This window comes from Mirounga angustirostris, unplaced genomic scaffold (assembly GCF_029215605.1).
Source record: "Mirounga angustirostris isolate CCGP_5_RB_7025 unplaced genomic scaffold, mMirAng1.0.hap1 SCAF_7, whole genome shotgun sequence".
Classification (NCBI taxonomy): Eukaryota; Metazoa; Chordata; class Mammalia; order Carnivora; family Phocidae; genus Mirounga; species Mirounga angustirostris.
In genome coordinates, this window is record NW_026991715.1 from 125,265,674 (window position 1) to 125,280,744 (window position 15,071).

The window sequence follows — 15,071 nt, forward strand, 5'->3', positions numbered from 1 at the left end:
AAGAATTTATTTATGTATTTATTTGAGAGAGAGAGAGAGAGAGAGAGCAAGAGAGCAGCAGAGAGAGAGAGGAAGCAGGCTCCCCTCTGAGCAGGAAGCCCAATGCGCGGCTTGATCTCAGGACCCCGGGATCATGACCTGAGCTAGAGGGAGACACTCAACCCTCTGAGGCATCCAGGCACCCCTGTCAATATTTTTTTAAATAAATGAGAAGATAATGTAACTACATGAAAGTTGGTTTTGAAAGAAAAGGACTAAAAAAGTCCCAGTCTGAACTTAAAGTTCTAGCAATATGTTTTTTAAATAATCTGCAAAACTTTCCCATAATAAATATATAGATAAGATGTGTCTGTAGATAAAATATAAAAATACACATTTTAAAGCTAATATATAGAGAAAGTAGGGGAAATTTCCAGGAGTCAGAAACAAAAAGGAAATAGAAACTCAGTGGATTCCACCCCTAGGTATTTACCTAAGCATAATAAAAACATAGAAGCACCCAAAGACCTGTATACAAATGTTCGTGGAAGCTTTTTCATAACAGGCAAAAACTTGAAACAACTCCAGTGCCCGTCAACTTGTGAATGGATAAACAAATCTCAATGTATCTGTATAATAGAATAATCAATAATGAAGAAGGGCAAACTACTGATAACATGCAAAAACATGATTGAATTGCAGAACCATTGTGAGGGATGAAAGAAGTCAGAAACAAAGATTACATATAGTTTGATTCCATTTATGTGACATTTTAATAAAAGTAACACTGTAAGGGGGGCACTTGGGTGGCTCAGTTGGTTGAGTGTCCTACTCCTGGTTTCAGCTCAGGTCATGATCTCGTGGGTTGTGGCATCAAGTCCCACATTGGTTTCAGCGCTCAGCATGGAGTCTGCTTGAAGGATTCTCTCTGCCCCTCCCCCCATTCGCCCTCTCCCTCTTTCTCTCTCTTTCTCTCAAATAAATAAATCTTTAAAAAAAAAAAAGTAATAGTATAAGGACAGGAAACAGATCGGTGGTTGCCAACAGAAAGGTGTAGGAGAACTTTTTTGGGATGATGGCATTATTCTTACAGGGCTGTATAGATTTGTCAAAACTCATTTGAACTATATACTTAAAAAGGATGAATTTTAGTGTATGTAAATTATACCTTATAAACCGATTTAAAAGCAAACTCAGCAGATGGTTAGTGAAGTGGAAAATGAATTTGAACTCTCTAGGTGTGTAGGACACAACATCAGTGTAATAGGGGTTCCAATATACCCATACCAAATTGTGGATAGTAGCTGTCTCTGGAGAGAGTGAGTGGAATATGATTGGTACATAAGAAATTTCAGCTATATCTGAAACATTTTATTTTTAAAAAATATTAATTAAATATATCAACAATGTTAATATCAGACAAGGATGAAAAGTCAATACATGAGTGTTTTCCTATTATATTCTATATCTTAAAGCATGTAAATATTTCATAATATAAAAGTCCCTAAATCTCCAGTTCTATCTCCTGTATCTCCTTGCATTTTATCTTCTAGGACATGTCCACATTAATACAGATACTTATATAGTTGAAGCTAGATTGTAGGACTGTTTTTTATCTTTTTAAAAAAATGTTTATTTAAATTCAGTTAGTCAACATATAATATATCATTAGTTTTTGATGTAATGTTCAATGATTCATTAGTTGCCTATAACACCCAGTGCTCATCATATCGCATGCCCTCCTTAATACCCATTACCCAGTTATCCCATCCCCCCACCCACCTCCCTTCCCGCAACCCTCAGTTTCTTTCAAACTCAACACCCAAAAACCAAATAATCCAGTCAAGATGTAGGCAGAAGACATGAACAGACACTTCTCCAAAGAAGACATACCTATGGCCAACAGACACATAAAATGCTCCACATCACTTGCCATCAGGGAAATACAAATCAAAACCACAATGAGATACCACCTCACACCGGTCAGAATGGCTAAAAATAACAAGTCAGGAAACAACAAATGTTGGCGAGGATGCAGAGAAAGGGGAACCCTCCTTCACTGTTGGTGGGAATGTTTTGTATCTTCCTGCTTTTTTTTTTTTTTAACTTTATGACATAAGTCATTTTTACTAACTTTATTTAAAAAATACTGTGGTGGGGGCACCTGGGTGGCTCAGTCGGTTAAGCACCTGACTCTAGATTTCAGCTCAGGTCATGATCTCAGGTTCATGAGATCAAGCCCTGCATTGAGCTCTGCTCTTGAGTGTGGAACCTGCTTAAGATATTCTCTCTCTTCCTTCCTCCTGCCCCCCATCCATGGTCAATCTCTCCCTCAAAACAAAAAAAAACAAAACAAAAAACCCCAAACAAATAAATAGATAAAAAAAATAAAGTAGCAGAATAGTTATTAAATGTCTGTCTAGAAGTTGCCTTGTTTTGCCTGTCAAACAATATGTTCACTTTTGATGATTAGGTTTTTCAGGTAGGAAATTTTACACTACAAAATAGGATCAGCATAATATAAATTTTAACTGTTTTACCTAATTTTGTATTTGGTAGATCCCATTGAAGAAGAAGATGTAAATCTGCTATTTGGTTCAGTGCAAGAAGTACTGAAAGCAGCAGTTATGGCTGATGCAGATATTCTGTCAGAGACATTTCAGCTTCTGGTAAATTCTGCCAAGGACTTCAGTAGAAGGCTGCGGGGCTTAGTGCCGGTCGGCTTGTATCTTCCGGCTCCTCCATTGTATTGTCCTCAGCCAGCCATTCGCAGTGAAGTAAGCTTAGTGCTTAATCTTTTAATTAATTTAAAGTTGATTTTGTCCAAATTTTAAAATAATCAACTTGATGATAATTATCAAGTTAAGAATGCAAGCTCTGAAGACAAACTTCCAAATCCCAGCTTTGCTGTTTATTAATTGTATAATCTTAGGCAATGTACTGAACTACTTAAGTTTCCTTATCTGTAAAATGCAGATGATGATAGTACCTGTAATAGTATTATTGTGAGGATTAAATGAGATATCCTGTAAAAGCTTTTACCTTAGGGCCTAGGACACATAGTAAGCAGTCAATAAATGTTAAAATTATTGCAATAATAAAATAAAATCAAGAGGGCGCCTGGGTGGCTCAGTCGTTAAGCGTCTGCTTTCGGCTCAGGTCATGATCCCAGAGTTCTGGGATCGAGTCCCACATCGGGCTCCCTGCTCGGTGGGAAGCCTGCTTCTCCCTCTCCCACTCCCGCTGCCTGTGTTCCCTTCTCGCTGTGTCTCTCTCTGTCAAATAAATAAAATCTTAAAAAACAAAACAAAAGAGAACGTTCTCTATATCCAGGTTTTAAAAAAATAGACATTTGTTTAGGGTAACAAATAATGAATGTCAGAATTTAGAAGCCATACATTATTTCAGTCTTTTATTCACCTCATTGTCTGCCTCTTTGGAAAGACTATTTATTTATTTATTTATTTATTTTTTATTTGATAGGTCATTTTTTTCTCCTGCACTATTCAGTTGATAGTTCTGTCACAAATAGCAATACGGTGTTCCTCTCAGGAACTTTTTCTCTGCTCTCATGACATTACAATTAGCTGGTTTTAAGATTTAAAGTATTAATGCACATTATTTACTTATAAATTATTTTAACATCTGATTAATATTTTGAAGTGATTCTGATATTGTTTCTTTACTACTTACTATTTTATTTTATTTTTTTAAAGATTTTATTTATTTATTTGACAGAGAAAGACACAGCGAGAGAGGGAACACAAACGGGGAGTGGGAGAGGGAGAAGCAGACTCCCTGACGAGCAGGGAGCCTGATGCGGGACTCGATCCAGGGACTCCAGGATCATGACCTGAGCTGAAGGCAGTCGCTTAACCAACTGAGCCACCCAGGCGCCCTACTACTTACTATTTTAGTATTAGCAACTTCTCTGTATCTAGTTTTTTCTTTTCTTTTTTAAGAGTTTTTATTCTAATCTGTTATATTTAAGATTATGTTTCAGTAGGTTAAAATATTTCATTTATTGATATTTCAAATGTAATATGTTATATATGGAAGGGATAAATAGTCCATTGTATTCTCAGTAATTGGTCTTTTCTGTCACATCTGAGTCTTCAGTATATTGGCTTAGAAATTAGAAATAGCATTTTAAGGTATTTTTGGAATATGCTATGCTAATATTAGTTTGAGTGGTTATGATCCTTAGTAGTGATTCATTTTATTAAAATAATCCTCAGTGGTAGGATTTCTAAATATCACTCTAAATCACTTTATATCAATTAGAACTCTTTGGGTTGGAAATAATAGAAAATTTGGTCCAAATTGGCTGGCATAATTAAGAAGCCCAGTAGTAGGGTAACTTCTGACTCAGTTATGTTAGCATAGATTGGAGCTCTTCCTCTCTAGTTTGTTTTCTAAGGTGTTAGCTTCAGCTTAAGGCTGGCTCCCTTTGTGGGAGCAAGGTGGCCACCAGCAGCTTCTAAGGATACCTTGTCCATGTCCAGAGGGAGAGGGAAGGGGAGAAAGAAAAACAGTAGAAGTATTTCTCCCCCAGTATTTCTCTCCCTCAGGATACTGAGATTGACTCTTGGCTAGGGAGAATGCAGGGTTCTGTTTGGCAGTCCATTAGTACCATTGGAGTCAGGAGTGGTGGGTTTTAACTGTTGTAGGGAAGACTTGGGTTTAGGGTCAGTTTAGCCCTTTACACTGAGATGAGAGAAATATTTCCTTGACACTAGAAATAGCTATAGTTGAAATCTCTAAGGCCATCCCTCAAAATTTCCCTTATAAATCTCCAGGAACATTTTCGTTTGAGAAACACTATATTTATTTTCACTTTAACCCTTTAAAATTTCATATTACTAGCTACTAAAATTAATTGTTTTATTTTCTTCAGGAAGATGGTGATGATCTTCTTTTAAAAGCTGAGAAAGAGAACCGCCAAAAGGTGTCTGGAATCCTTCAACGGGTCCTCTTGCTTTTCCGGGCAGCTCGGTGTTCTTTTCCTGTGGCACAGTGGTACATCTTGCAGTTGAGATGGGCGAGAAAGGTCATGCAGAAGGTTTGGAAATGTCTTAGTCACTTATGTGCTATGTTAAACTATTTAAATCTACTACTGTTTCTTCATATTTACAAATACTTAGAATCATGACATTTTCCCAAGGAATCCTACCCTATAAATCCATAGATTTCAGGTTTGTTTATAATAAGCAAGCCTGTCATCCCCTTCTACACTGACTTCAGCTGAGCCATAGCTGCATCCTTACCTGATGTGCGGCCAGACGGGACATCTGCTCATATGTCCCTTATCCAGCTGCAAGTCCTTTGTAGGCCTGTTGTCTGTTTCTATGAAATGTGGAAATAAATATTATTAGCCCCGAATATCTTTAATTTGGCCCTTGATTAAATGTTTTTGTTTTTAAGTAGGCTCTATGCCCAGTGTGGAACCCAACATGGGGCTTGAACTCAAGACGTCAGATCAAGACCTGAGCTGAGATCAAAGAGTCGGATGATTAAGCGACTGAGCCACCCAGGCGCCCCAGCCCTTGATTATATATATATATATATTTTAAAGATTTTATTTATTTATTTGAGAGAGAGAGAATGAGAGAGAGCACATGAGAGGGGGGAGGGTCAGAGGGAGAAGCAGACTCCCCGCCGAGCAGGGAGCCCGATGCGGGACTCGATCCAGGGACTCCAGGATCATGACCTGAGCCGAAGGCAGTCACTCAACCAACTGAGCCACTCAGGCGCCCCCTTGATTATATTTAAAACAAGAATTTACAACTTTTTTTAGTAGGAACCTTTAGACTTTGAGAAGTTACCAAGTTGTTTTTGAAAATTAGACTTTTTTTTAGAAAGAAAGGTTTGTAAAATTTGCTTACAGCTACCATAAAAATATAACATGAAATTGTACCCTTTCTGTATCTTGTCATCCCAAAGTTGTTTTTATTTTTTATTTTTTTTTAAGATTTTATTTATTTATTTGAGAGAGAGAATGAGAGACAGAGAGCATGAGAGGGAAGAGGGTCAGAGGGAGAAGCAGACCCCCTGCTGAGCAGGGAGCCCGATGTGGGACTCGATCCTGGGACTCTAGGATCATGACCTGAGCTGAAGGCAGTCGCTTAACCAACTGAGCCACCCAGGCTCCCCCCCAAAGTTGTTTTTAAAGCATGTTTACTAAGAAGGGCGAAGAGTTTTCCTGTGTTATTGAAAGATTGGTTTTAATAGTTTCAGGATCTACTGAGCCTGTTTATTATAGGAAACTTCATTTTATTAAGATTTTTTATTTTTATTTTTTTATTTATCTGAGAGAGAGAATGGGAGACAGAGAGCATGAGAGGGAAGAGGAGGGTCAGAGGGATAAGCAGACCCCCCGCTGAGCAGGGAGCCCAATGCGGGACTCGATTCCGGGACTCCAGGATCATGACCTGAGCCGAAGGCAGTCGCTTAACCAACTGAGCCACCCAGGCGCCCAGGAAACTTCATTTTAAAAATTGTTTAAGTAAACAGTTTTCTACAATGAAGTTGAAAATTAGATTTGCATAGAAGTTTGATCTTATGTACAAATCCTGACAGTAATCTCACTTAATCCAGCTTTAACTAATTCAGCTAGCGTTAAGACTTTAGTGACATAGCTGAAAACATGCCTCCTAGGAATAACAGGCCATCGACTAGAGCCTTTGTATGTAGTCATTGCTACTCTGATTGCCCAGTGCCTCGTGTGACTTGTGGCTTATCTTTAAGGCTTGTTATCAACCCCTGGGCTATATACAGAAGGACCATAAATTCCCTCTAATTCACTATTCCTCCAATTTATGTGATAGTTTTATTGTTAGCCCATGAATTTATTGATCTTGGGAGAGATACCAAAAATGTGGAGATCCATTCTTACAGAAATATTAATGACTTATAAGTGATTCCCTATATTGCTGTTTTCCCTACCTCCTTCATTTATACTTTATTGGGCATATAATCTAATTACAAATTTGGTTGTAGTAAATTGATGTTTTCTAAATTGGTTGGAATGGTGGAACACTTGTTGCTACCAAAATTATAAGGTCTTTATTCATGAAAGCAAAAAAATCACATTTCTCATTAAGTTGCATACCAAAATATGGACTGTTGCTGTAGGAATCTGAACGCTTGACAGGGAGCAGAGATCGGATTACAAGAAACTCTTGAGTGTGGCTAAGAAGTTTGTGCTGGTTGTTAGCAAGAGGCTTCCCCTGAGCAAGTGATTCAAAAGACAGCAGGGCGAAAGCTATGATGCCTTTGTGATTTATTCCCAGAAATCAATACAACCACTTTGTATTCTGTTGATTAGAAACTAGTTACTTAGAATGATCTACAATCCAGGTGAGGGAAGTTAGGCTCTACCTCTGAAGGGAGGAGTCTTAAAGGATTTGTGGACATATTTTAAAACCACCATACTCTTATGCCAATGTTAACAATAATTCCTTATTAATATCTAACACCTGGTCCATAATAAAATTTCCCTGATTTTGAAAATGTTTTTTTTAAAGTAGGTTTTTTGGAATCAAGGTCCAACTGAAGTTCACCCATGTTTGGTTATGAGATTATAGGAAGGACTATATTATCAAGTCTGACTCATAAGAATCAACAGACTTACCCAGGATCAAACTTTATACCAATGATTTCAAGGATATAACTAAAAGACACAGGTGAAACCTGCAATTGCATATGTTGTTCCCAAGGTTTTTCTTGCTGTGGAAGAATGTGATCTGGCCTCTGTTTAACATCATGACGCAAAAGAGTATCAGTTACTGAACATCTCCTTTTTTATATCTCTTTAATTATATAGCTTGTGTGACATTTTCAGTGAGCCATACTCCATAAATCCATGCATGCTACGTTTATTTATAATAACCAACCTAGCTAGGCTCTGTACATCTAGTAAATACTGTTCAATTGTTTGACAAGAAGTCTGTCATTAGCATGCTTACAAGGGGATTTGATAAGATCATGTCTTTATGGAAGTGAATAGAAGAGGGAGAAAGTAGATTACAAACCTGCTGCTAATCCTTTTGTTTTCAGGTTTATGTCTCTTAGATTCCTTTTCTTTTTTTTTTTTTTTTTTAAAGATTTTTTATTTATTTGACAGAGAAAGACACAGCGAGAGAGGGAACACAAACGGGGAGTGGGAGAGGGAGAAGCAGACTCCCTGCCGAGCAGGGAGCCCGATGCGGGACTCGATCCCGGGACTCCAGGATCATGACCTGAGCCGAAGGCAGTCGCTTAACCAACTGAGCCACCCAGGCGCCCCTAGATTCCTTTTCTTTTATTCTGTAGCAGTTTCCTTTAATTTCTTTTCTCTTGTTGATTTGTAGAGAAATTTGTCCTGTACCATATTCTGCATGTGTTTGATAGTTTATCCATTTAGTATCATTTAATTTATTCCTCTTTCCTTTTATTTCCCCATAAACTAGTAATTACTCTATACTCATTGAGGTACAGAGGCTTGATCAGGTTCACATTTTCTTAGAAATGGGTCCTTCATAAATGGTATGGTATACTTCCCTGTTGCATCATATCATTTGACACACAGGACTTTTTATCTCACTTTTAGTGATGGTAAGAGGGATTCATGAGTTTGGGTTGTGTTTTACCCACTCATGTTCTCCTTCAGCCCAGCAACTTTTTACCTAATTGAACATTTATTGATTATCCTTGCTGGAGTCATTACTTTATTAGGAGTTGCCAGATGGTGACTTTCTAATTCTGTCACTTAAGTTTTTTAAAAATTATATAGGTAGATATAACTTTTGTTGTATTTATTTTTAGGTACTGCACATAGTTTTGTTTTGGATGAGAGATACTTAAATATCTTTTTTTCCTTTATTATGCCTTTGGGGAAAGTCAGGACAAATAGCATTAAATTCTTTTTATACAGGCAAAACTGAGTGATGAAAAAAATTTGATTGAAATCTTCTTTTCTCTTTTTGTGATCTAGCCTAGTGAATTTCTTTCTTTTTTTTTTTAAAAAGATTTTATTTATTCATTTATTTATCAGAGAGCGGAGAAGCAGGGGGAGCGGCAGGCAGAGGGAGAAGCAGGCTCCCTGTTGAGCCAGGAGCCCAATGCGGGACTTGATGCCAGGACTCTGGGATCATGACCTGAGCTGAAGGCAGATGCTTAACCAACTGAGCCACCCAAGCGTCCCTAGCCTAGTGAATTCTTGAATTAAATTTGTGAGCTAAGTTTCTGAAAGTACAGCTCATTTCAGGGATATTTTCTTACATAGTATAGGAACCATGCTGTGTTTTCCATTCTATATGGTTTATCTTACCTGCCTTGTTTGTTCCTTTATAGCTTCCTCAAAAATAGATTTAGATCACTGATAACTAACATATTCTGTCATTCTTTCAGATTCGAATGAAAGGGTCCCTTCCTTCATTGAGTCCTTTCCCTCAGTCATTACTTAATTACTGTAAAGGAGGTATAGCATTCTTTCGACCTGGAGCAGCTGGAGACCACAAGCTTGATGAAGTTTCCATTAAAGCAATAGGTTTGTCCAAAATGAACTGCTTGCTTAGAAATTAGGCCCAAATATTAATAATGATATAATATAAACAGTTGATTTGGGGAAGTTTCTATACAATGGAATACTATATTGGCAATGAAAAGACAGTATGTGTATGTTACCACCATGGAAAGATAACCAGGATACATTAAATGAAAAAAAGACCTAGGTTCAACACAGCATACATAGTATGATTATATATGTCTTTGTGTACTTTTATTGCTTTTAATTAAAAAATTGTTTAATAGTGGAAAGTATGTCTCTAGTATTGAAAAATTTTAAACTTAGTTGCCTATCATAAGGGATTTTCCAAATAAATTAACTATACAGTATTAAGAAGAGCTGTGTATATTGGTTTTGAACATTATCTACAATACGCGATGAAGCTTAAAGCAAGTAAACTTCTAGTAAATAGAGTAAGTTATTTACTCTAAAAATGTTTTCAATATTTTTATGCAACTGCCCATGCATGAAATATTCTAGAATAATGTACATAAAAATTCTGAAAGGATTTTCATGACTTTTATATAAGGTGTTGTCAATGAACATATGTTTCTTTTATAATCAACAAAATAAGGACATTTATTTTGGGGGAAAAAACGAGCAGGGATGAAGTTGTTATTATATGAATGTATATACTCATCCAATTTTTCATATTTGCATTCCTGATTTAGGTTGCTTCAGAGAACTTTGTGCTTTGTGTTGGATGCTACATATTCGTGATAAGTTATCCTATAGTTGCAGGCAGTATCAGAAAGCAAGAGAAAATGTGGAGGGAAAAAAGGTATTTACTTGCACAAGAATAAGGGAAATGAACAAACATTACTTGGCAAATTATTGCTTGATAGAAGATTTTACTGTTAATAACAATCTTTCTTTTGAACTCATCCTGATCTTTCCATCTAAATTGAAAAGGAAATGTATTTCTCAATATCCTTTTAGGACCTCGAAGTGGAGTTTGATTCTTGTATGGTTGAGCACTGCCTCAGTGCAGTGGAGTGGGCGTACAGAATGCTGCCCTTCTCTCGGTTTTCTGATATTGAAGAACTTATTCAGGATCTAATTTTGAGCCTTATTGGAGAACTGCCACCAATCAGAAAGGTAATGTGAATGTAGGTGAAAACAAACTAAATGAAAATCAGAGACTTTAAAGGATTTTTGCTTTATTTTAATTAAGAATGATGTTGCTTATAAAACTCACTTTTTTAATTTTTCTGAAGGTAGCAGAAATTTTTGTGAAAGCATTTCCCAATCCTGAAGACATAAGGGTTCCTTTAAGAGAAAAATATCACTCTCTTCAGCAGAGACTCAGACACTGTGTTGTGAAAGGTAGTATTTGTCATTTCTTAGATACCTGATAGATGAATTATGGAAGATTCTCATTTTCTTTTGAAAGCATGTAATTTCTGGTGCTTATGTTTTTATGCATTTCTCCTTTCTTTGAAGATAGTATGAAAAGGCAGAAATAAGCACTCCTCCATTACCAGTTTTGCTTTGGAACCAGACAAAGCTGACTTCATGTCATGGCTCTGTCAGTTAATAGCTGTGTGATTATAGGCAAGTTTCTCAGTCTCTATGGGTCTCATTTCCTTATTTGTAAAATGGGTATAATAATACCTACTTTATGAATGTGTATTAAAAGAGGATTAAGGGGCTCATGGGTAACTCAGTCAGTTAAGTGGCAGACTCTTGATTTTGGCTTAGGGTTGTGAGATTGAGTCCCATGTTGGGCTCCTCGCTGGGCGTGGAGCCTGCTTAAGATTCTCCCTCTCGGGCGCCTGGGTGGCTCAGTTGGTTAAGCGACTGCCTTTGGCTCAGGTCATGATCCTGGAGTCCCGGGATCGAGTCCCACATCAGGCTCCCTGCTCAGCAGGGAGTCTGCTTCTCCCTCTGACCCTCCTCCCTCTCATGCTCTCTCTCTCATTGTCTCTCTCGCAAATAAATAAAATCTTAAAAAAAAAAAAAAAAGATTCTCTCTGTCTCCGTCTGCCCCTCCCTCTGCACACTCTCTCTCTCTCAAAAAAAAGAGAAAGGATTAAATAAGATATATAAAATGAGCATATAGCTCTTTGCATAATGCAGATATTTTATTGAAAACTAGTATTCTTGGGGTGCCTGGGTGGCTCAGTCATTAAGCATCTGCCTTTGGCTCAGGTCATGATCCCACATCTGGCTCCCTGCTCAGCAGGAAGCCTGCTTTTCTCTCTCTACCCCTCCCCCTGCTTGTGTTCCCTCTCTCGCTGTCTCTCTGTCAAAATAAATAAATAAATAAAATCTTAAAAAAAAAAAAAGAAAACTATTCTTCCTCTTCCTTTATGGTTATTTGTATTGCTAATTTTATCCTATACATTCAAGATGCCCTTGTGGAAATTTTTTTTCTTGTGGTTAAAATATACATAATATAAAATTTGCCATTTTTAAGTATACAATTCAGTGACATTAAATACATTCACATGTGGAAATTTTTAAAGAATTCAAATTACCCTCTTTTTTTTTTCTTTTAAAGATTTTATTTATTTATTTGACAGAGAGAGACACAGCAGGATCACAAGCAGCGGGAGTGGGAGAGGGAGAAACAGGCTTCCCACAGAGCAGGGAGCCTGATGTGGGGCTCGATCCCAGGACCCTGGGATCATGACCTGAGCCGAAGGCAGACGCTTAACGACTGAGCCACCCAGGCGCCCCTAAATTACCCTCTTTTTTAATAACTCTAGTATTTAAGTCTAGTTATGTCCTGTGATTGTACATTATTGCATTAATATATTTGTTTTATATTTTTCTTTATACTTTTTTGACATTCTCTAAAATGTCCTGCTTATGTATAATAATGTTTAAGATTTTTTCTGTAGGCAGCCTTGAAAACCTTCCCTTCCTATTGTTTCCCGTTATTTGAAGTCAGAAAGGTGTTCTTGTTTCTTTGGCTAAAATTATACTCCTTTTCTCTTATTTATCACTCGGGAATGGAAAAATTATAGTGATTCTTTCTGTAATTATCTGATTTTTTAAACAGTTAAATTCTTTTTAAAAAAGATTTGTTTATTTATTTGAGAGAGGGAGAGTGAGTGCAGGGAGAGGGGCAGAGGGAGAGGGGGAGAGAGAATCTCAAGCAGGCTCCATGCCCAGCGCGGAGCCTGGATGGGGCTCCAGCCCATGACCCCGAGACCACAACCTGAGCTGAAATCAAGAGCCAGACACTCAACCAACTGAGCCACCCAGGTGCCCTGAAATAGTTAAATTACTTCTTAATTTTTTGTTTTCCAGGGCATATGGTCTTATGGAGTCTGGATTCTGTCCCTTTTATTGTTCTTTAATGGACCTTCTCTAACTTCTGCAATTCTACTTCAAAATGCGGAACATAGCTTTCTAACAAATCCTGAAGAAAGCATGCTCTGTAAGAATATAGAAATAAATCTTAGTCATCAGTTGGATTCCGTGTTCCCAGGAGGGAGTGGAATTGGGTCCCCCTTTGTCTTGAATGGAAACATTTTTTTTTTTTTTAATTTTAATTTTTTTTTTAAAAGATTTTATTTATTCATTTGAGACACAGAGATACAGAGAGTGAGAGAGAGCATGAGCAGTGGGAGAGGCAGAGGGAGAGGGAGAAGCAGACTCCCGGCTGAGCCAGGAGCCCGATGTGGGGCTCGATCCCAGGACCCCGGGATCATGACCTGAGCCGAAGGCAGACGCTTAACCATCTGAGCCACCCAGGCGCCCCTTGAATGGAAACATTTTAATTTACTCTAAGGCCTTTTGTTTTTTCCCTTATAGGTTCCCAAACCGAGGAAATGATGTCTGTTATTATGCATTCTATACATAAAGTGAGAGTGAAAGCCCTAAAACGTGTGCAGAGAAATATAGGTTCTTTTGAGATGAATATCTGGGAACCAGTTGGAGAAGAAAAACCAGCTGAGGTTCCAGGTTTTGATAGGTTTTCCCTAGGAACTAGTTTGAGCAGAAGCACACTCACGGAACTGGGGAATTCTCTAGTCCACAGTGATGCAGATACAGCAGACACCTTCTCGGAAGCATTGTCAGTTGAAGAAAAACGTAGGATACGTGTCTATCAAAGGTACAGTTGAGATCTCTCTCTCTTTTTTTTTTTAGAAAGATTTTATTTATTCACTTGAGACAGATACAGAGAGAGGGAGCATCAGCAGGGGGAGAGGCAGAGGGAGAGGGGGAAGCAGACTCCCCACTGAGCAGGGAGCCCGATGTGGGGCTCGATGCCAGGACCCTGGGATCATGACCTGAGCCGAAGGCAGACGCTTAACCATCTGACCACTCAGGTGCCCCCAGTTGAGATCTCTTAATAGCAAGCATTCACTTCCTTTGGAAAAACATATTTCCAGTATGTTCATGCAAGAGAGAAGCCGATTTCTTGTCCCTCACTGATTGCATTGTTAACAATATGAATGATAAGTGCTACCCTCCCTGACTCACAAGGATGTTAGGAGTGTAAAATGAAACTGTACATTTGAAAATTCATTAAAAATATTATTGAGATATGAAATAATTTTGCTACCTGATAGTATAAAATCAGGTAAGTAGATGAAATTCTAGAGTCCAGTGGGGGGGCATTTAGTTTAGTGGTTTTTTTTTAAGATTTTATTTATTTATTTGAGAGAGAGTGAGAGAACACAAGTAGGGAGAGAGGGGCAGCGGGAGAGGGAGATACAGACTCCCAGCTGAGCAGGGACACTGGGATCATGACCTGAACTGAAGGCAGACGCTTAACCACCTGAGCCACCCAGGCACCCCATTTTAGTTTTTTTAGTAATCTTTAGATTAAATAATTTAGGATTATTGAGTTAGCAATATTATTATTTTTTTTTTTTTAAGATTTTATTTATTTATTTGACAGAGACACAGCGAGAGAGGGAACACAAGCAGGGGGAGTGGGAGAGGGAGAAGCAGGCTCCCCGCAGAGCAGGGAGCCCGATGTGGGACTTGATCCCAGGACCCTGGGATCATGACCTGAGCTGAAGGCAGTCGCTTAACCAACTGAGCCACCCAGGTGCCCAGCAATATTATTTTTAAGGGTTTCCAGGGAAAGGAAATTGCACATTCATCTTTGAAACTTGTCTATAAATTGTCTAGAAATTCTTACCATTTAAACTTCTGTTACTCTAGGTAAATTTTTTTCTTTATAATTCCATTATCTGCTATGTAGTTTATCCTTTTCATGACTGAAAGACTATATAATCAACCATAATCTTGTTTAAATGAAATAATTTTATCTACTTCAAACATAAATGTCTGCTTAAATCATACCTAATAGTATTATAAATGGTGTGCTTGTTTCACCAAGCAATTTTGGTGGAATACACTGGAGGCTGCTTACTGTGCCTTCTTAATAAGAAGAGACATGACACCTTCAGTCCAGGTGCCTTAACACGAACCCTTTATTTCTTTTACTGAGGGAACTAGGAATCTGTTCTTCCCTAAGGATCATGTTGAAAGGAAACAGATTTAAAAAGTAATTATGATTGGCAGTTAAAGGGTTTGCCTAACAGGTTTAGTAGCAGCAGAAAGTTTAGAAAAAATTCCC

At 37.9% G+C, this 15,071-nt stretch overlaps 1 protein-coding gene across 13 annotated transcripts in view; it reads left to right on the plus strand.

Moving 5' to 3' along the window:
• CPLANE1 (ciliogenesis and planar polarity effector complex subunit 1) overlaps positions 1–15,071 on the plus strand; it is a 146,330-nt gene that overhangs the window by 44,399 nt on the left and 86,860 nt on the right. For all 13 annotated transcript variants that reach the window (XR_008505067.2, XR_010413322.1, XR_010413323.1 and 10 more), the window contains 7 exons: positions 2,539–2,756; positions 4,877–5,041; positions 9,370–9,508; positions 10,198–10,307; positions 10,466–10,624; positions 10,744–10,852; positions 13,292–13,592. Coding sequence is in view for 1 of the 13 variants with exons in the window: in XM_045862216.3 (XP_045718172.2) it covers positions 2,539–2,756; positions 4,877–5,041; positions 9,370–9,508; positions 10,198–10,307; positions 10,466–10,624; positions 10,744–10,852; positions 13,292–13,592 (1,201 nt within the window). In the remaining 12 variants the exon portion in view is untranslated. The remainder of the gene's footprint in view (positions 1–2,538; positions 2,757–4,876; positions 5,042–9,369; positions 9,509–10,197; positions 10,308–10,465; positions 10,625–10,743; positions 10,853–13,291; positions 13,593–15,071) is intronic.